Raw genomic sequence first — 23,467 nt, 5'->3', positions numbered from 1 at the left:
GCATTGTATAAGTCAATGAAACGATGAATACTAAACCGATCTGAAATGTTTTTTAATACAGTAAACATTCTAAATTAAAGTCAAAACGAAATGGCAACAGGAACTGAAGTAACACTTGGACAAAGTACCATCCAGCAAACAAAACCGGAAGTGAATACACGTATTTCACCGGAAGGGTTTTCGTCTTCTTCTCCAATGTGACCCCCGCTTATTTCTATCATTTGTCAAGTCATGGATTGTGAATAAAGCTAGTATTATTACGCCCATATGTATAATTCCATAATGTAATTCGTTTTTATCAGTTAGCATATTGATTTAAATAAGTCACTTTTTTCATTAACGTTAGACAATTGATAATAAAAGTCAGTGAAGCTAATATCAAAGACTAAGGTTTAGCATTTACAAACTACTGTTATTAAAAGGTAGTCACATAAAATATCCTCAATAAATAGCAGCTAATCATAATAGTGCATTAAGCACTTCTACAGATACTCAATTAAAAGGTTCATTAATACCTAAGATGTTTTAGATGATATCGAAGACTGTCCCAAAGTACTCGGTCATTTTGGAATAACACGAAATAATAGAAGGTTGTGATTTAGAATGACTCACACAAAACACAAGACCAATGCAGTTTGCGTATTTTAATTGAACAAGATATGAGTATAACTAAGAAAGAAAGCGGTTACAATGTGTTACTGTTTAACGTATTGTTTTCAAGTAGGTTTATTATAGTACGACTATTTTTTTGTAATATTCGAAAACATAAGCCGGTAACTACAAAGGAATCCTTTAGATTCGATTATACCACATGGCACAAACCCGTTGAAACGTTGCATGTGACGATATATCATAAACAATGCAAGATGTCATGAAGTTAGCATGAGAGATCACGTGATTTCAGTTCACGGCAGTCACTCATTGTTAACTAGTAAATATGCAATAATCTGCCGCCCGAAAGGTCACTACGGGATGTAAGCTGAATAGTAACCTATACAAGAGACTATGCTTATATTTCAATCGTTAATGTCATTTGAAATGAATACAGCCCAGATAACTCCAACTCATGGGGTCCATAATGAAATTCCCAAGAATGCATGTACATTGTACGAAACCGAGGTATTTTCGACATTGTCATATGTCGATCAGGTGAGACAGAAGAGTAGTTCGAGCTGTGCTAATGTCGCGAAAGTCAGATGATAGAAAGTTTAAAAGGCAGTTTATGTATGTATGATAATAAATTCAATAGCGTATGTCCTTTGTTTTTCATGTAGTCGTTATCCACTGGTCTTACTCCTCAAGAAGACGTCATCCACTTAGAAATATCCATTACGACATTCACCTTGCTCTGTTGTGTTACCTATAATATTAAGATAATGAAGACAATCAATTTTCAATCGAACATATTCGAAAAATCCTTGGATGATATTACTTTAATTGAAAACGGAAACATTATTTTATTCACAAAGATAAAAACCTATTCCAGGAAATGTGTTTTTCCTAAGGTATATTAGTCGTAGATAGATTTTTGTAAAGTGTTTTTTCACAGACGGTGGTCAAGTCACTTTATTCCATTTATTCATTTATGCACAAACATTCAGTGAAATGAACAATAGTTTCAAACTGAAATTAACTGATACGCATTCTTTTTATCTAAGTTAAATTTGAGAACGATATGTAACGTTTATGTTAAAAATAACTATAGCCTGAGGGAAACCTACATATAAGAAAGATCTGTCCAGTCTATATTGATAAATAATGATAACACACTTGAATTGTCAACATTCAATGGCTGCTTGGTGGTTATCTTTTTTCATTTAGCAGTCTCAACGAAACATGCTCAACTTTAAAGTACTTCATAAATAGCAAAGCAAACTTGAACTGTCCAAATCAAAGATGACTGCCTGGTTGCAATCGTGTTTCTTCGATAAATCCCAGAATGGAACATGGAAAACTATTGTCCATGGGGAAATTATATATGAAATTTGAGAAAGGTAATAACAAACTTGAGCTCTCAAAATCAAGGGAACATTCATATGAAATTCGAGAAAGATCAATTCGTTACTTTTTTTCAGTAAAAAAACCCTAGTCTACTCCCTGAGCAACTATAACTGATGCAGTAGCGACCTTTTCCTTGCTGAAGCTCTTTCTCCTCAGCTTGCAATTTTGAATGCGCACATCTTCACCACTTTAGGACTATGTTTACTTTCTAAATTTCTATATTGAACCAAAAAGTCTGTATGCACACACAATTTGATTTCTAGAATGTTTTTATTTAAATGTTTGACACATAATTACTTACTTGTTAAGGGTATCCCATTCACCTTCTGTAACATCAACTTCATAGGGGCAAGCTATTTCCACCCAATTTGGTCGTTTAGCAACCTCAAACTCAGAATCAGAAATGAACTTCAACAAGTCATTGTCTTCGAAATTCAGTTTTTCCATATGTTCTAAGCAATCAAAGTAGTCACCTTCCTTGACAAGCATCAGTCGGATGTACTTGTTGGTGTTGACCTGTGCATCCTTTCCACGATAAACGTTGACTTTGCCACCAAGTTGTCTCAAAAGCTTATCAATGGGCAGCCTGACGCGCTCCTTACCATACGGAGAGATGTTTGGCAGGTCACCGTTGTAAAGCGTTGCACAGAACCAAACTAATTTCGGAATCTTATTCTTGTATTTGGAATCCAAAAGCCACATCCACTCTTGTGATGGGTTGTGGATCTGGGGGATCAATTTGTGCCCATTAGTAATTTTAGTTTTAAAGAAAGGTAAAGTGACATGGTAAAACTTTTGTACTTTGTCCATGTTCGTCGTTAAAACAGTTCACTTTAAAGTCGATCAGGCTAATCAAGTATGTATGACTAAAAGAGAACACAATGACGAATCGGACACGAACATGCAATTTTATATCATCTGAAGGGTAGGATATAGCGGAACTAAATACTTATATACCGAAGTTATACACGTTCATTATATCCTTTTTAAGTATACAATTGTACATTAAAACCTACAAAATTAACACATAATTGAAATGTGTCAATGCATGACTTATTGAGAGCTAAGGACATACATTTTTGTGCGAAAATAAATACATTTCACTACTTTTTTAATAAAATACATGTTACAAAATTATAATTATAAAAAAGAATAATTTGTTTTGCAAACTAAGATTTAAAAACATTCCAATAGACTTGTTAATTTGGAAGCGTTTTTCATTAGTAAAATTATACGAGTTGAGACCAATCATGATTTGCGAACTGATATCGTTTAGTATAGTCAATTTAGAAGCATTATGCTTATTAACATAATTTTGAGCCCTAGATGTTTTTGATATTTAGATAAAAAACTATATTAATACTTTGTAAATGATTCGTTTAAGTCTAAAACGTCACACTCCACACACCCCTTTCGCCATTACATGACAATGTTGTGGCATGTCTGTGTAGTTTTTATGCTAAGCCGTCTATAGAATTCGACATATTTTTAAGATCACTTCTTGTATTCTGAGTGCTGTTTAAAATGTGTAGTCGCCAGTGTATGTCAATAAAGTTGGCAAGAGAACAAAATGTCCATGATTGTCATGACTATACAACAAGGAAGACATCACCGATAGGCAGATAAACGTTAGACACACACGTGTGAGCACGGCTACAGAAGGTAATTCATACCGTATTCCAAAACCGAATTGCAATGCACCATACAGCCGTTTCGTCCTTCTAACATAAGTGTGAACACCCGTCATTATGTCCTATGCAACTGTCATAATCTGTATGTTCTGCGAGTTTTGTTTGACCATTACTTAAAATGTTCGAGAAGGGTAAGCGTATCCTGTTTCATCGATGACACCCGCCATTTAATTCTTAGTCGAAATCAAGTTATGTCTCGTCCTCGTATCGAAAAATTCGGGTAGTGATAACACATCCACAAGGCACACTTATAAGCATTATCTTAACTTTCATATTATACAAAGAAATAACATGTTTCCCTATGATATCACGATGATGACCATACAGCTTGACCATAGGCTTCATTAACCTGCATCTTTAGAAAACCTGTGTGATACGTTTGACCATCAGCAGTCGATATCTTTTATGGAAGTCGTGATATTCGGAGCAAGCACTTGCATACCGAATCAACTGCAACATGTGAACACAGGTAGAAGAAGCAGTAGTAGTTAATTTAATAATAAATCAATCATTAGTTGATAAATTGACCACAAGGGTAGTTACTTCTAATAAACACCATTCTGTCAGTAAGGACAATTCAAAATGTAAACAAAGCAAATTCATACAAGAGGCTACTCATATTTGTAATTTGCTTTTTGTATTCATCTTCTGTCAAAATGCATAAAGTAAAATCCCGCTGACTCGAACCCATTGGGTCAAGATTAATATTCCAGTGATACATGGTGTCCGACGTCATTTGTAATCTAGATTGTTAAAAAAAATATGACAATCAATTTCAAACAACCGTTGTTTAGAAAACATTTGGAGATATAATATTATTGAATGAGGTAAACATTCTTTAATTACATCGATTTAAATTATTTAAATTTTTGCTCCTTACGTTTCGTGTGATTTTCCCCGAAGGTAATGCTATTTTGATAAACTCGGCTTTCAATTTACTTATTGATATAGATAGAAACAAAATCAGTGGGGTTCACATAGGTTAAAACTGCAAAGGTTTAAACGCGAGACTTATCAATGAGTTAAGCAAAGTATTAATAGTATTTATTGATCTACTTATAAACTTAAATTGGCAATTCTATATCGTTTAGGGGTATTAACATAACTGACTTTATACGATGGAACAATTTTTTGCGTAATTTAGTTTTAATTTATTACAACTTTTCATTTGATTAGTTCTATAAACAGATTTTTTTTATCTATTTTTGTTTTATCTGTTTTTATCAATGCTTTTGTGATTCAATTTGCAAATAGAAGCCACTAATTGAACGGAAGTCAGCTTTAGGTGATAAAGGAAAATTTTGCTTACTTCTTTGATGTCAAGCATTTTGCACTCAAAAGCAGATATTAACATGAATCTATGAACGTGTTAAAATTGGACGTTTGCCAAGTGAATATAGATTAAACCAAGCAAGGAAACTCCCTTATCTCTAATACTCAGTAGCTTTAAGTGTTTCATGATCTCGCCGACCTCGAGATGACGAGGTTCAACTGTACAATTTTTGATTAAAAACCATCTGACTTAATACAGACTTTCTATTGGTATGCAGACGATTTAATAATGTAATCATAAACACTTAGATACACCATGCTACCTTTTAGAATAAATAAAAAATAAGGAAATAAAGACATTCATCTAAAAATAAAATCAACTGTGTTTGTTTTTTTGAATTAATTTTTCAGCTGAGAAATGTGTATGCAGAGATATGGTTCGGATATATCTGTTATCTTTAACATTCGCTTCCTGGCCAAGATAAATCTTGATTTTGCCGCCAAGTTTGCCCAACACCATTTCAATTGGTATCCTGACGCGCTCTTTATCATACGGGGAGATGGTTGGCAGGTCCCCTTTGTAGAGTGTGGAGCAGAACCAGACCCCCTTTGGAATCATGTCCTGGTACTTGGGATCCAAAAGCCACATCCACTTAGACTTTGGGTTGTGGATCTTGGGAAGAAGTTTGCTAGCTTTTTGGATTGAAGACTTGCACACAGGAGAAGTGACGTGGTACAAAAATCGTACTTTTTCCATGTTCGTCGAATTAGCAAGATTACTCTGAAACCGGTCAGGCTAGCCAAGTATGTATGGACAAAATACATCACAATGACGCTTTGTACACGAACATGCAGTTTAAATAATCGATCCAAAATCGTTTCAACAATTTATCTAAAGGGTAGACTAATACGGAACTATATACTTAACTATGTAAGGGATACACATTCATTAAACACTTTTTGCATTATTACATTCTGAGCACACACATAATGATAGTGCGTTTAATGATGATTTATTGAGAACAAGTTTTGTCGAAAGACATGCTCGTACGAATTCCATTCGTATCACTTCTTTTCGGAATGAAATTAACATGTTAGTGAAAGAAACTATATAAAATGTTTTGCAAAATGTGATTGTCAATTTTGGAACATTGTTATTGACAAATTATCCGAGATCGATACTAAACGTGATTTGCAATCCTATATCGTATATTATTGTTAGTTTAGAAAAATTATTTCTATGAACAAAGTTTGAGTACCAACTTGTTTTGCAAACTTAAATCGCATAACATAGTCAATTTAGATGCATTATGTTTTATTAACACCATTTTAGAGTTTGAAACAAAACATGTTCTGCATATATTACATCCATAATCATATAAATACTGGTAAACGAATAAAACAGCGGATCTACTTGAAATATTATTTAATCCTAAAAGCCATCTTCACCTGAGTGATGGTTGAAAGGTCACCTGCGTATGGCAATGAAGTAAGTAAGAGACAACCGTGTTTCAAATGAACATACATGTAACAACAGGAAGTAAAGAGGTACAACCGATGGAGGCAGGAAAACACAAACAAGGCTGAGACGATACCTCAAAATAGGTATAAAAAACTCGTCATCATGTTTTATGTTACTATCAGTGTATTTTTTAGCACTGCATTACTGTATTGCTGATTTCGATTGACCGACAGTGAAACATTACAGTGTGGAGTAGTAATAAACATAAATGTATAATAGCGATAATATAATCAACAGAGTATTTTCGATTGCGTTAACCATCATTTCCCATACTAAGTGAATGTGGCTTTAGCTAGCTGGAATGGCTATTTAATCAACTCAATATTGGAACAAATCTGTTCTGTTCGTACAAAAAGTTTACGAAAGCGAGAACGCCATCACATGTCAAATGTAGTCATTTTTACAAGCAGCTAAAACAATATAAGTTAACGCTGTAGGTTTGAGTACATGTACTTTATTTATTTTTTTGTCTTCATTTCAATGTGCATCGAGATTTTACTTAGATAGAAGATGTATCAAATCTCTATCAAGAGTTGTCGTTCCTTACACTCACTTACACTGCCCCTACTCACACTCTAGGTGAGTGTAAGGAACGGCAACTCTGGGTAGAGATTGAGATCGATCATGACAATATCTTCGTCTTTTTCGAGTCAGGGGAGGTAAACATGTAGTGTGTCACCATCCTGTCTGTAGTACTAAGACCACATTTAATTTTACTATATGTTTCATTGTAACATTTAATTTCATAACAAATTCCCAATATCCGATAGTCAATTTTCCATCTAACCTGGTCAAGAGCAACATCTTGGGAGTAAAATATAAAAATTTCAACATAGCATGTTGGCCTTTATCTTGAGATAATCGTCTGCATGTGTCACCAATGTCAGAAATAAACTTGAAACTTCCGGGTCAGGAGTAGAGGTAAACACAGGACTTTTCACACAGCACCCTGCACAAAAAATTAAGGCACAATATAAAAATATGACACAGAAATTGTTAGATTGATATCTCCACAGTATTTTAACACCAAACTTTTACGCAAACACCAAGTTCTAAGAGGCATAGTATAGTTTTTACTAAAGTACCTATATTCCTAAGGGACTTCATTCGTGGGTACTGAACCCGGAAGCATTTAATTGTGACCTCAGTCCTTGTAGGTCTGGATACCGGGTTCAGGAATGTCTTATGACAACGTTTACGTAATACATACAATGTATCAATAATTAGTAAGACAGCTATAAGTATGCAGAACATGGCTTAATGAAAGAATGCTCGACTCAGACGAGTTCAAGCTAATCAATTGTCACTGTATACTAGTTATTTGAGCGTCCTTACATTCAGTAATTATTTTCGATTCAACCAAGAGGATTAAGTGTCAATTTGATCTGAATTATAGACTGTTAGTCGCCATACATCGAATGGAAAAGAGGCAAATACCCTGATGACCGAGAAGTGTCATTATGCATTTGAAAAATATATATCATATATTATAAAACAAAATATATCTTATAAAAAAAATCATAATCTCAAACCCAAGTCTCCAGACTGTTGGATAGGTTAGTCATACCAGATTTAATAAGGGCATGAATATATACGAAAGGTCGATTCTCCTGTGAGTCCGAGTTAACCGACAACTAAGGTAAACTAGTCTTATTATTCTTATCACCATGATTGTTATTCTTTGTGTGTTTACCAGCGCAATATTTATAGTACTGCAAGGATAGGGAATTGAAGCATTATATCTAAAAGATTTCTCATGCATAATTTAACAACTACTTAAAATTTTATACCAAAATAATTTACTCATGTTGAAAATATATGCATTTGCAAATCAATTTCAGGTAATTTGTTAATCATTTTGCTCATAATCATAAAAGGAGTTATATTAATCATTTCAATGTATTTGGTTTTGATGATACGCTATAACTAATTTGATTTCTTGAAATAACACGATGATATATCGCCTTAGCTATTTCTGGTCTAAAGGGATTGTTACGTATAATTTAACTTGCTATATCTATGTATATGACACTAAATGTGATCCATATACATTTAATTGCTTACACAGACGTTACATAACAAAGTTCCTATGGAGCAAATGGAGTTCGGATTGTAGCAACAACGAGATCGCCAGTATGCCACCTTCCTAACTATTATACAATTTCTAGCCATCTTAACATAACATGAGTTCCTCATCGGCTGTGTCTCGTGAACTGCTGGACCTTGTCATAACCTACTGGATCTTAACAACAACAACAGCTAATATTGAACACTAAATGCTAGCATGGCAGTACTGTAGTGACTACTTTTCTTCTGTGAGGCACACCTTGACTTACAACACACAATTTGTATTCCTATCAAATTCACAATGGCCTTTTCAAACGACGTTTCATGAGTATTATGTTCAGAACTTAAGTATAGAATGCAAATAGGAGCTAACATTTTACCTGGTCCAGGATATAAAAAAAAGTTGTTAAGCGAGAATCTGTGTAATAAACATACATTTAGATACATACTCACACAGCCCGCCTGTTCAGCTTGGAACAATGTGTTAGGAAGGTTGTCTGTCAGCGTTCATCATCTCTCACTAATGTCATGATCTTCAGAGCAATCCTCGTTAGTATTGATATAAATCAGGTTCATATGGACAGTATCAGTACAATAAGTTTACTTCTTTGCAAGGTCACACAGGTCCACACAGCTAAAGTCAAATCACGATGTCCATGAATATTTTTGTCATGTAATGACAGCTTGGAGGCGTCATTTCACTGAACGTAATGCGATTCATTTCTCTATCTGTTTACAAAGGGCTTGGTCCTTACAGAAAAGGTCGATTTTATTTTCATTTGTTATATCCACAATGATTTTCGTGGTAATAATTGTTTGGCAAAACTAATAGCAAATTAATTTATCCTTACAGTAGGATTTTGTGCAATGGTCATTTGACCTGAAACACGTCATCACATGTGGTCATGTATTGGGAAACAAGAGAACAATTATTTAACTTTCAACTGCAGAAGTAATTTATGGAGGACAATTCACAAAACAATCGTTTGTTATATATTTATTGACCTCTAATAGATTATAGAACTTTATATTAATATAAGGTAGCAATGTACAATAGAACTGGCATGATCCTAAATATGAAGGGCATGTCTCTGATACACATTGAATGTGGATTCATAAAATACATCTTTTAGAAAAAGAATTGTTTCCAGACAAGTTTCCCGAGATCTAGAACTTGAGAACCACGGTAACCACATACAAAAAAGCAAAAAAAGAAACACAACGATTTTTAACACAAATTTTGATTCTCGCAAATTGGACTATATTTATTGAAACCTGTCTTAAAGTAAATATCACATACTCTGTAACAGAAATATGCGCGGTTTAGCTAATTCCAGTGGATTTGTGCAAAAATCGACTTATTGAAAAGCTAGCCTTTGTTGTGTAGACACAGAGTTGAAAATTGTCAAAACTTTAGTCTCAAACCAAATGTAACTTTTTTTCTTGAAAAATTATGAAGCCCACATAGCCCACTTCATCATGGGTATGCAATTTAAAATTTTGTTTTTACATTTTGATACATATGATATTACAGGGGTTATTCATTGAACAAAAATATCACAAATGGTTACCGTACGCTACTGTACACTGGTACCAACACCTTTTTAACATTCTGTTGTTCATATTACAATTGTATTGTAACTGAGAACTGAAATCGATTGTATATGTACTGTTTTAGTTTAAATTCGAGGAAACTACGAGCTTATTGGGTGATCAAAGATGATGATTAAAGCCAATAGAGACATTTTTATTGTGTTCATTAACGTGCCTTGTTGTTGTTACCCCACGTCCTCGTTATGATGACATGATATTACTTTGATTTGACCTAGTTTTACATGGTTTAGGGAATACCATGGATGTTTTTTTGTTTTTTTTTCAATTTAGATACTGTTGGTTATAGCTTATCAAAGAACACGTTATGAACATGTAATACATTGACCAATACTGGTACTCGCCATCATCATCAGTACCTGTAATATGTCGGGAAGTTATCGGAGACTATTTCATTCAGAGTAACTCACACAAAACACAAGACCAATACATTTGAGTATTTTAATTGAAGAATATATGGATATAACATACAAACATGGCGGATACAGCTATATTCGATCAGTTGTTAAATGTTTCCGAAACAAATGGTGCTGTATTGACAAAAGCCGGCGAACCACTATGGAATCAAACATTAACTTTTTGGTTTAATCACATGGTTTGGATCAGTTAAGGCATTGCATGTGGCGTCTTTAACACTGCAATACGTCATAGAGGTAGCTTGAACGGTCATCTGATGATACTAATTAAGAGTAGTTCCTGATATGATAATGTATCATAATTTGTAGTGGAAGTTTTTTCTCCCCGTCATTTAGCCTTTACATCGACAGTAACCTGTAATATAGAAATCATTAAGATAGTCAATTTTCGAACGATCCTTGCCCAGAAAACATTTTGATATATCTAATTCATTTCGATGTGGAAATAATAATTTATTTACAACGATTAAAACATTTTTCATTGTGTCTCCTTCCGAACAATGTATCTTTCCATTATACCTAGATAGTTTAAAATTACCTTTTGAATATACTCATTTGATTAGACTCATATACTCATTTATCATTTTAATATACTCATTTATCATTTTAATATACTCATTTATCATTTTAACATACTTATTTGTTCTAACTATGTAGTCAATTTACTTAATAAATATCTTAACCGATATTTTCTTACATATTGAAATTAGACTTTGGGCGAGAGAATATTTTAAGATACAACCTCTGATCTAAAAACTTTTGAAAGATATACAGATTGTCCATTAGTCCTTCTTATACAATTAGTAAAATGAGTTCTTAACACGTATATGCTTCATATCAACTACAATTAAAAAAACTTTCACAATAATTGAATATAAACGAGTAAAGCTCTGCTTATTGGCTTTGCTTTAAATGGATACGCTTTAAAGATCGTTTGCTGTTTTAATAAGTCATTATGTATACCCATAATTTAAAAGACAATTCTATTTAGATATAAAACAAGATTATAAAAATATACTCATACTTAAATAATGCTGAATACATATCTTTTAGTCAAATCTTATCTTTTATAGTTTGATTAAGTCCCCATATCTATAGTTCCCCGAACAGACAATGTGTTTTCAAACCACGTAGGAAGCGTCCATTGTTGAAAAACATATTCTGAAATCAGCACTTAGTCCCTTATATTAAAGAATGGTACGAAATTGCACGCAAAATTTTTGATGAGCTTTGTGTATTTTCTATATTTCGATGTTCACCTGAAACAGTGTATGCACAGAGTCTTTGTTTTCTACAATGTTTTACCTATGATGATTGTTATTTTTACTTACTTGTTAACCTTGTCCCATTCACCTTCCGAAATATCAATTTCATACGGGACGAACGTTTCCACCCAAATTGGTCGTTTGGGAACCTGAAACTGCGACTCAGAAATACACTTTAAAAAGACATTGTCTTTTAAATTAAGTTTCTCCATGTGTTCTAAGCAAGCAAAGTTGTCTCCCTCCTTAACAAGCATTAGTCTGACGTAAGTGTTGCCACTAACAAATGCATTCTTGCCTTGATATATGTTGACTTTGCCACCAAGTTGGCTGAACACATTTTCGATGGGAATCTTGACGCGCTCTTCACCATACGGAGATTGGTTCGGTAGGATACCATTGAACAGTGTTGAACAGAACCAGAGTCCGGTAGGAATCTTTTCCTTGTACTGGGAATCCAAAAGCCACATCCACTCATGCGATGGGCTGTGAACCTGGGGGATCAGTGCTTTTGCTGATATGATTTGAGATTTGCATAGAGAAGTGACGTGGTAGAACTGTCGTACTATATCCATGTTTTCGTATATGATTAGTCCTTAGTCCTAGGTTGTTTAATCGAGTGTGTATATATAAAGTTAACACAATGACCTATTAACNGGGGGGAGAGGGGGGCAGGATACTGCGGAACTAGACACTACACTATGTGAGTGATGCACGTTCATTATTTCCTTTTGAAGTGTACACTAACATTCTTGCGCAAAAAATCAATGCAAAACACTACTTGTTTGCATGAAATTTAGTTACAAAAGAAATCTACATCTATATATGATCTATAGAGACAAAACGTCTGAAGATAATTTGACCCTAACAATTCCAGACCTGAAATCGGTCATTGCACTATGTCAATCTGTTTAAAGTCAGGACACGTAAACAGAAAGTGTATCAACTCAATTTCCTGTCTGTGTCTTGTAGGTCAGGATACCGGAAACAGGTGTTTCTTAAATTTACGTTATCACTCTCCACACCAATGGATTAATGATAAAGAAAACAGCCATGAGTATGAAAGACAAGGATGACTAACAGGTTTCACCAGTATAATTTTTTTAGTCATTGTTACATTCATTGTGTTTCCTTTTGGTTCACATTAGCTTGAAATATAAACTGCTAGTCGACTTCAAACGTAAAGAACAATATAAGATACTATGAGGACGCCACTGTGGCGACACGTCGCATTTGTAAAATATAGACTATAAACCAAAACAGTTTTCTAACAATTTTAATATTTGAAAAAAGAAATATCACCATCTCAAACCCATTATCATGTCCTCTTGTATATCACTAGACAGTCATGAATCAGTTTATGTATTAATATAAACGGAGATTCGACTAATGCAAGTTGTTCGAGTTTAACAACTCCTAAAGTATTCTTATATTATGATTTTTTTTGTCTTGATCGAGTTTTGTTTTCGTTTGATTTTTTTTTATGTTTCTGCTTCTATTTTTACTAATCTGTGTATTGTTTACTGGTGTATTATATGCAGTAAGCAAGGATAGGGAATTGCATCATTATATTGCAGAGATTTTCTCCCATGCATAATTTACTACATAATTGCTTAAAGTGTTAAATGAAAATACTGAACATTTGAAAACAATTTAAAAAGTGAACTAACTAATGAATTACAGACAATTAAAATGTTCATTTAGGTTCCATACTTCGTCCAAATTCTGTATGAACCTATGCCCATACCACTGAGATCCAGTGCAGTAGTACAGTAGTGATACTCAATGCTGTGAGGCACATACCTGTTAAACAGAAATAACCCGTACAACGTTTGGAACATTTTTCACTTGAATTTATTTTTATATTCACTGTATGTTTCACATTATTTTGTTGTTTATTTTGTCTTTAACGAATATGATCCTAAATTGTCATTTAAAAATAAACATTCTTGTCTAAAACATAGCTAGAACTTATGGTATTGATAAATAGAATAATCATTTCCTAAATTTTACTGTAAAGACACACCAATATCGCAACTCTGTGTACTTTATTTTTTATTTTTCTTCCTAACTATTTTAAGAAATTTTCTCTGGACATGAATTGATATTTCCATCCGCCGGGACTTAATAAGTACTTTTTCATCAACTGCTAAGTCTTAACATTTGCATCAAATACTTATTGACACACGACCAAAACGAAATTATTAAAAAAAAAAATTGGACAGTATATCACACCGGTTTTCGAAATTCGGTGCCATTGCAACTAGACCTGAAATACAATTCGTCAAACATTCATTTGTATTTGAGCATTTCAGTAAAGTAAGAAACCATAGGGCAACAAAGCAGCCCAATCTTATCTTGCCTCATCTAATCAATCAACAGGGTACAAGCGATTAATAACTTTCCTTCACACCTCCAGATGTAACCCACGGAAAACATAACAACCTTCAATAGATTGTTATACAACTGTTTAAAATAAATAGATGAAAGGAACAGATATATAAAGTACGTCTTTACGATATCTTCGTGATCGTCTTAGCAACAATTGTTTAACAGAATAAGAGGGAGGATGGGGGAATAACAGTATTCTGAAGTGACTCGACCTTCCTCGTCATATTCACTCATACATTGGGGCACAAGACTAAAAACTTTACTTCAAACTTCCATTAAATTTTGTAATATATGCAGAGTAATACGGTAATGCCGTGGCCATGTGGTTAAAGCGTCTGGCATTCTGCTACCACTGGTCCTCCATCAATGGGTCGCAGGTTTAAAGGCCTACGTAGGACAGTCGTCAGGTACCATACCAAACCAAACCAAAACGTAATACACCTTTTAATATATTGTTATACAGGTATTTGAATTAATCAGATATAGAACTAAACAATAATATAGTATGTCAGAAAAACCAGATATAAACAAACGTGTTACAGAATGTTTTCACACATACGAAATCCGTTGATATCTTAAATCTAAAATTAAAAAATCAATTACCGTGTTTTTTGAAAATGATTTAAAAAAAAACCTCTATTTTTTTGTTTACGCTAGAGAATTGGTGACCAATATTACAGCCAAGCTGACAAGAACAAGTAAGGGTATGCATTTATAAAGCACATACTGAAATTGATAGCTTATCAACTGACCCGACATAAATAAAATAAAAAAACGATTACATTATAGTTTCACTAAACTGTAGCTTGAGAGAGTAATGCAAGCAAAGCTCCCCCAACAGATGCTATAAATAAATCTCTGATTCAACAAATATTTTCGGAAGATTTCAAAGAGTAGCCCAAAGTACATGGTTATATTGGAATAACAAATAGGAAAATATATAATTAGCAGTGACTCAGACAAAACACAAAACCAATGCATTTGAATATTTTATTTTAAATATATATGGATATACAATTAAAATTTAGCGTGTACAATGCAGTCTTGTTGAAATAATCGTTTTTAATTAGGTACATTCGGGTTAACAATAAATAACAAATAACGAAAGTAGGAATGTAATTTATCATAGCTTTCAGAAAAAATCGTATTTGTATCGTTAAGATAAAAACACCATTTTGTCTGTATGAATAGTTCATGTTTCAAGTTGAATGCATATCTACACAAGAGGTTACACATATCTGACATATTTACATATCAATTGTTAAAATACATATACGTGTGGGTAGATATAAGATAACAGAGGCTCTTAGTGTTTCATTAAAAGGATATCCAATTCTCGTCGTCGCCATCATCGTCATCGTTGTCGTCGTCAATATTGCTGTCGTCTGCTTAGAAATGTTATGACGTCATCCAACATGTATTGTCGGTGACCTTTAATATGAAATAATGAAGAGAATACATTTTCGAACAATTTTGTAAGAAAATTGAAGATGTTTAATTGAATTCAATGTGCAAATATTCCTCTTTCATTACTAAAACACTCTCTATTTCAATTTAAGATCGATTTTTATCCAGAAGTAATTTATCGTTGATGTTCTCTACTTCTGAATTGGCAATCAATTAACTTTAATCCATTTACATTTAAAGCATGAGTATTCAGTGTGATGCATAACATATTTTGAAAAAGGAGTATTGTGCACATAAGGATACATGCAAATATCACACGTCACGGGTTATCAATACAATTTCTTAAATACAAGAATTAATATATGAACATTTTTCATACGGACTTATTCTATACCTAATTGAAATAGTTTGAAGTTGTTGTCTCACTTTTCGTTTATAAATGTATTAGGTTATTTTTTATTCCTTAACAAGGGAGCCCTATTTTCGTTAGTTCTTGTATGTACGATTTGTCGTTAATGCTAGTATGCACGGTTTGCTCAGCAAATTTCTTGATCAGTGAAAGGTTAGCTTTTTTTTCGATTAAACAATGAGTATGATTTCGAAGATAGTTCTAAACTATAGATAAGGCAAAAAAGATATCACCCTAAGTTATTCCATGCATTTTGCAAACTGAAATACCCAGTGAAAGACACCCTGTGCTACTCCATCCAGTCAAATTATGCTGACAACGGGTTAACCAGTGTTTGAATTATCCTTAATACTGAAATTTGCCAAACTGGACAAAAGTATAAAACTAAGACTTAAAGTGAGGTGCTACCAAGAAAGGTTCAAGGAAACATAAAGAAGTAGAGAGATCTATAACTGTCCTATATGGTGCAATGGGTGCATACAATATAAGAATTATCGAATTTGATAGACAGAAAAGAGAAAAAAATAACACTAGTAAAAATGAAATAAATAAAGATTCGCAGCCAAAAAAATAAAATAAGTTCGATCTGCAACTACTTCCTTTTGTGAGAAGAACAATATCACCTTTAACATTTGTAAAAACAAGAGTTTATCAATTACAATGTTCTGAAATCCATTCTGAAATCATTATTACTAAAAAATTAAACTGCAAATGCACACAAGTTTAGTGTAATAATACATTTTCTGGTTTTTATGTTAAAATTAAAATGGGTATGTTTTTGTTTTTTTAGATGATTGCTATCAATACTTACTAGTCCAAACTATCCCATTCGCCGTCTGTAATATCAACTTCATAGGGATAATATATTTCCACCCATTTTGGTCGTTTGGCAACTTTAAACTCCGAATTTGAAACAAGCTGCAGCCAGTCATTTTTTCTGGGATTAATTTTTTCCATGTATTCTAAACAATCAAAGTCATCTCCATCCTTTACTACCATGAGTCGGACATAAGTGTTTGCTTGCACCTGAGCGTCCCTGGCATGATATAGGCTAAAACCTCCACCAAGTTGGCCCAAAACCTTTTCAATGGGCATCCTGACTCGCTCTGTACCATACGGGGAGATGGTTGGCAGGCCACCGTTGTAAAGTGTGGAGCAGAACCAGACCCCCTTAGGAATCTTATTCTTGTACTTTGAGTCCAAGAGCCACATCCACTCAGACCTTGGGCTGTGGATCTGTGGAACCAGTGCCTTTGTTGTTGTAAGTCTAGTTCTGATTGCTTTAGAGGTGACATGGTAGAAATAAAATGCCTTATCCATTCTCGTGGTATTAGTAAAATGTCTCCTAAACTGATCAGGTTAATAAAGTGCGTATATCAATAAACAGCAACGCAATATATACATTTTAAACGAACATGCCAAGTTATATTGCTGATCTAATGCCTACGACAATTTAACGGAAGGTGTGGGATATTACGGAGCTAATTACTAAACTACATTTGTGATACACATGTATTGAGACATAGTTGTAATGTTGCAAAGTGATTTAAGGTCGAATGAGTGTATTGATAAACGGAAATAGGAAGTACATCCCTAGTTGAAAATCCAATGTAGGGAGACAGTATCACAAATTCCCCATATCTTAATGTTTTATCTTAAACTGATGAATATTGAATGATTATTATTGACAGAACAGTGTGTTCTCTCAATATTAAAGTATATCAAAGCAATCCAGGCATTAATTCAGGTTTTTTTTGTCAATGAGTCACATGTGTCCATTTTTCTATACTTCAGGAAAACGGCTACCTATTTCACTACTGTGAAGTTTTTCAAGAAAGATAACTCTTGCATGCAATTACTATGTGTATATGGTTTTATTATAAAATGTTAATTTTTAATCGTTTATAGATAATTTATTTTACACAATTTCAGCATTTATTCAATTTATATATAGAGAATAATACATGCCTTTTTCCATATCACACCCAGTATCAACCCGAGACTGCAATATCAGCCCAAGGGCCGAAGGCCCGAGGGCTGATATTGGTCGAGGGTTGATACTGGGTGTTATATGGAAAAAGGCGTGTTTTATTCTGTTTATTACATACTTACTAATAAAAACTTCTATCTTATGATTTATTTTAAGTTTTTTAAAAATTCAAAAAAAAAACATTTTTTTTCCAAAACGATGTGATATGGGTTTTGCGGGCTGATACGGGTTTTGGGGTGTGATACGGCGGGGGCTGATACGGGTTTTGGGGTGTGATACGGCGAGGGCTGATATGGGTTAGAGCAATTGTGTCGTATCGCATATACATGAAAAAAGTATTTATTAGTAAGTATGTAATAAACACTAATACAATACTAATCTATGTCACTATCATTTTTTTTGACATTATTTTGCAAACAATTGTAGTTGTTTTTTTCAAAGTTCACTCCTTTTACATAAATTTCCATTTAAAATCTTTTCAAATTCTGACAACCTATATTTTTTTGTGGCAGAACCTTTTACCTTAAGTACAACTAATGCGTTAAAAATATGCTGCTGCTAAAATCCATTTGTATGAAACATAAGTGTTGTGTAAGTTACCAAGCATATGAATGAAACTAATACAAAATAATTTTAGAAAATGGACGAGGTCAAACCGAATTGTTTCTTTAAATAAAGCTATCGTTGCACTGGTTACCTGTACGATACAGGTCGCAGTACAAAATTCTGGTATACACATACAAGGCACTGAATGGAACAGTTCCTCAGTACCTACATGAACTTGTTACCCTGTATCAGCCGTCAAGATCACTGCGGTCGGAGGGAGAATCTTTGTTGTGTGTCCCAAAATCTAGTACTGTGACCTACGGAAACAGATGCTTTGGGAGGGTTTCGGCTACGTTGTGGAATAGCTTACCATCTGCTATTAGGAAGTCAAATACCCTGGTCAAGTTCAAGAGGGACATAAAAACTCACCTCTTCACGTCTGCATTTTAGAATCTTTGCAAAGACGTCATGTAAATACCACCCTTTTATTTGTTCAATTATGTGCACATTGCTTGTTAAATGTATGGAAGTGATTGCAAGCCTTTGTTGTTTGTTTTCACAATTATAACCATGACTATTATCCATATGTTGTAAAACGCCTTAGAGTAATTTTACAACTTATATGGGGCGCTATATAAATGCTGTATATTATTATTATTATCGAACACATCCGTATGCCTGTCAAACTATAAAGATACTTCCGTAGGGTTATCATTATGCACGGAAGATAATGTTGCTTCCCGATCTGTTTTCGTTAGGGTTATTTTTAGGGTTATGTGCAGTGGCTAACACTCGAATGTTTTTGTTTATGTTTTCAAAGCTTGTGTTCGTTTTATTAATTACAATGTCAAATGATATCAAGCAATAGACAACAAGAATAACACATTGTTCACAATATCGCTCGGGGGACGAGGACAGAATATTTTTGGCGTAAACAATTACACATTTAACTGGAGTGGCAAGAGACTCGTACCTTGATCCAGGGATAGCTTGTCAGAAAATGAAAGAAACACCGTCTAATAGATTAATTTATCTATGTTTGTATTATTTACTATGACGCCTGCCGATAAAGGAATTTCAGCATTAATAAATGTAAGTTAAAACTTGCTCCATAAATTGACCCAATAAGTATAGGTGTACATTCTTAAAAAACCTGATGCAAACGTTATTGCGTAATCTTTGTACATTATTACATTAGATTTTTCTGTAGCTTGATTTATGATTGTTGATCTTATTATTTGGTAATCTGAATGCCACCGTCCATGCCTTGCCGATTCAATTGTCATTTCTAACTATTGTCATTTCAGTGCCTATGTTTCGCCAATGTAATGTTCATGCGTGATATTTCGATGAGCTTTATGTACTCTGTACACAGTCATCGTTTGCACACTAAGGAGTAAAGTTATTGCGTAATCTTTGTACTGAATTCAAGCTTTTACTAAGCATACAGAACAATGTAGTGCCCTTTTCGTCAGTTCTAATGTATGCTCAATGTGTATTTACAATTTGTTTCCTCGAAAGATACCGATAATGTGGGGCACTGGCCTGATTTAGCGAGGAAATGTTAGGATATCTCTCCTAACTGTCACGTGACAAACTAGACACACCATAATTGGTGCAATAAGTTGGTAAATTGCTACGAACATAGGAAGTTGCGATGCAGTTGTGAAACCAAATGTATGAAAAGTAGAAATAATAAACATACTTATCCATTTAAATACCTATATATTCTGTATATGATTTTGATTTTTTTTTAAATGTTAAGGCACAATTTTAAATTGCATGCGTACTTAAAATTGAGAAAACATACACATGCCTTGCCACTGTATGTTGTTTGAAACAACTAATGTTGGAACCCTTGAAGAATTGGTGGTTGCCATTTGTGCCTAGAGGGACCAAAGTGATCAAAAACATTCTTATATTGTATGCAGCCATTGCACCATACAGGACATTTATAGTTCGCTCTACTTCCTTTTGTTTCCTTGCACCTTTCTTGGCAGCACCTCACTTTTAGTTTTAGTTTTGTACTTTTGTCCAGTTGCACAAATTTCAGTATTAAGGATAATTTAAACAACTACACAGGGTGCCGGTCACTGGGTATCTCAGTTTACAAAATGCATGGAATAACTTAGGGTGATAAGTCTGTTGACGCCATTTCTACAAGGGCTGAAGTATTTGTTTTAGCTAATCATCTTCATTTGAAGGTGCATCGGCTGTATACTTAGAGGTTAAGTCGATGACACTGTATCCGTCTGCTTCCGGTCAGGGTTGTAAACAGTTTGTGTATCACCATCCTGTCTGTGTCTTGTAGGTCAGATACCGGAAACAGGATGGTTGATGTCAACGTTGTCATAATGCAAAAAACAACAACATCATATAAACATCATATGCAGGTTCATATATCACCGCCAATGTAATGTTCATGCGTGATATTTCGATGAGCTTTATGTACTCTGTACACCGTCATCGTTTGCACACTAAGGAGTAAAGTATAACGAGTTGGCAAGAAAATATTCATTTGATAGGCAATACTATCAGCGTATAAACACTTATAAGTTGTTAAAAATGTACGAAATGACAATTGAATCGGCAAGGCATGGACGGTGGCATTCAGATTACCAGATAATTAGATCAACAATCATAAATCAAGCTACAGAAAAATCTAATGTTGTTGACTCGAATAGTATTGGCAAAAGAGAACATTCTATCAGGCGATAGATAGATGAAGTCATCAAGATTCAATGCAGTGGGCAAGTTCGCATTTTTATGATTATGTAAAAAAAAGAAAAGAAGCAGAGCCGAATCGATTTGTCCCATTGAAATAAGCGTCATATTGATAACATATGTTTATCATAATCTACAATATCAATTGAAACCCAAAAGTTGTAATGGCTATTTGTCTAACAAATGAATGAGTGAGTATGATATTGTAGAATGGTGTGAAGGTGCCATTGGTATTTAAGTAGTTAATCATCTTCATTTGTAGATGCATCGACTGTATGCATAGACGTAAGATCAATCATAACACAGTGTCCGTCTGCTTCCGGTCAGTGGATGTCTACAAGTAGTGTATATCCATCCTGTCTGGGTCTTGCAGGTCCGGATACCGGAAACTGGATGTCCGATATCAATGTTTTTATCATACATACATTGGACTTATGCTTACAGAAACTATCTCTACAAGGTTATGTACAATGCAGCACAGCAAATGGAATAATCGTGTTTGACGTAACGATGAGTAGAATGTTAGGTGCTCTATCATTTTCGTCAGACGAGTTAATCTCACGTACACTAAGGTATAAAGTACGCCGAGTTGGCAAGAACATTGCCGTTGATTCGGTTATGCTTGAGGCGTATACAAACTTAGATATAAAACAAATTTACGATATGAAATTGTTATGTGATTTTTTCAAGGAGTATTAAGTATTAAAAACCGTTCAGAAAAACAAAGGAAACGTTATAACCTAACCCTGATAATGACTCTAGGGGTCAATAATTGTGTAAGGACGTTTATCTCTCGCACTAGTCATTAATGAGATAAGACATGTTCATTTGTGTAGGTTTACACTCGATAGGCTGATGTATGTCACTTATGACTAAGACAATGGTAAGTACAGTAAATGTATTGTCCGGAGGCGAAAACTAAACAGAAACACAGTATTTTGTGTTTTTATATACATGTAATACTTAAGCATTGAACTGTTTTTGTATGATGACACAGCTTTGCAAGAAAATAACATAATCCGCGTTTTCTCTGCCTCTTATGTTCTTTTTTAACTTAAAATTTATATTTAAAATTAAAAATGCCCGCCTTATCGACAGTCCACACAATTTCGTTCAATAGTTTGAACAGCGTATTGTCGCGTGCTGATTGGCAAACAAAGAAGTACTTTGAAATTTTAACAAACACTTCAATTTTTATTCCACAATTTAGTATCAATACAATTGCGTATGATATGTCTATATGGTGATTTAAGATTCAATAGAACTCTGAGTTGAAACTTAGATTTGAAATTGTTTCGAATTTTGAAGTTAATTCGTACTTTTCTCTTTGCTCATTTTGTGAAGAATCCAGGCGTGAATTTATTTGTTGATTGTATTGGAACCTGACAACAGTCGGTAGATTCTATAACAGCGTCGTTATTTGACATGTCGTTAGAAACTGAGGGACCGTGGATGCGAGACGCGTGAAACTGATAGCGTTTGAAGTGAGTGATCTTGCGACGGAGCAAAGGTTCGTTCCAAATGTCTGAAATGTTTATGTGTGCTGTGACTCATATCAGTAGATGTGTAACATATGTGTCAGTAGGTCTATAGAATATGTGCATTTCAGACATTTGTAACGAACCCCTGTTGATCAGTGCAGTGTAACAGACGATATTTCTGATAAATTGCATGAGCGTTAAAATTGTTTCCATTGCCGGCATCGGTGATTTCAAACGATGTGCATTTTGTACGATATTGCAGACCTTGGTCTTGTTTTCGTTGTAATAAAAGTGGTTTTTTTTTGTTTTTTTTTTGTTTTTTATTTTGCACATAAATTTTCAATGACATTGTCAAATCTCACAATGCCCAGCGATATTTCAGCAGCCGTCATGTTTATTTATATTCGATATTGTAGTTCCGGTCAGAGTGTATTAATACGCTAAGAATTGTGTCTCGTGATGCATGGTAATTAAAGTCCCATCAACGACACAGATTGATTGATTGATTGATAGGTTTTACGTCCGCTTCACTACCGGATGTATCGGTTATCCAGCAGACGATCAACGACACAGCTTTCAAAAAGGCTATATAGTGACAATGCCATGCAAATTGTAAATATAGTATCATAAAATCGTTTACATTTGTACATAATGATACAGCTGAAATGATTATATCA

General features: G+C 34.0%; 3 protein-coding genes across 3 annotated transcripts; all 3 read right to left on the bottom strand.

Moving 5' to 3' along the window:
* Window positions 1-850: 850 nt before the first annotated feature.
* Window positions 851-2,852, bottom strand: LOC110440262. The gene is made up of 2 exons (XM_021483233.1): window positions 2,303-2,852; window positions 851-1,360 (listed from the first exon to the last, which is right to left on the bottom strand). The coding sequence occupies exons 1-2, from the start codon at window positions 2,809-2,811 to the stop codon at window positions 1,357-1,359; spliced, it is 513 nt and encodes a 170-aa protein (XP_021338908.1). The 5' UTR covers window positions 2,812-2,852; the 3' UTR covers window positions 851-1,356.
* A 7,699-nt stretch (window positions 2,853-10,551) lies between these two features.
* LOC110440301 lies at window positions 10,552-12,468 on the bottom strand. Its single transcript, XM_021483277.1, has 2 exons — window positions 11,912-12,468; window positions 10,552-10,935 (listed from the first exon to the last, which is right to left on the bottom strand). Exons 1-2 carry the CDS (start codon window positions 12,415-12,417, stop codon window positions 10,920-10,922), a joined length of 522 nt encoding a protein of 173 aa, XP_021338952.1. The 5' UTR covers window positions 12,418-12,468; the 3' UTR covers window positions 10,552-10,919.
* Window positions 12,469-15,215: 2,747 nt separating this feature from the next.
* Window positions 15,216-17,495, bottom strand: LOC110440290. Its single transcript, XM_021483262.1, has 2 exons — window positions 16,861-17,495; window positions 15,216-15,664 (listed from the first exon to the last, which is right to left on the bottom strand). Coding segments are annotated over exons 1-2 (510 nt in total). The 5' UTR covers window positions 17,370-17,495; the 3' UTR covers window positions 15,216-15,663.
* Between the last annotated feature and the right edge of the window lie 5,972 nt (window positions 17,496-23,467).

The sequence above is a fragment of the Mizuhopecten yessoensis genome, unplaced genomic scaffold, assembly GCF_002113885.1.
Source record: "Mizuhopecten yessoensis strain PY_sf001 unplaced genomic scaffold, ASM211388v2 scaffold11177, whole genome shotgun sequence".
NCBI classification, from domain to species: Eukaryota; Metazoa; Mollusca; class Bivalvia; order Pectinida; family Pectinidae; genus Mizuhopecten; species Mizuhopecten yessoensis.
This window is presented reverse-complemented; position numbering and strand designations above follow the sequence as displayed.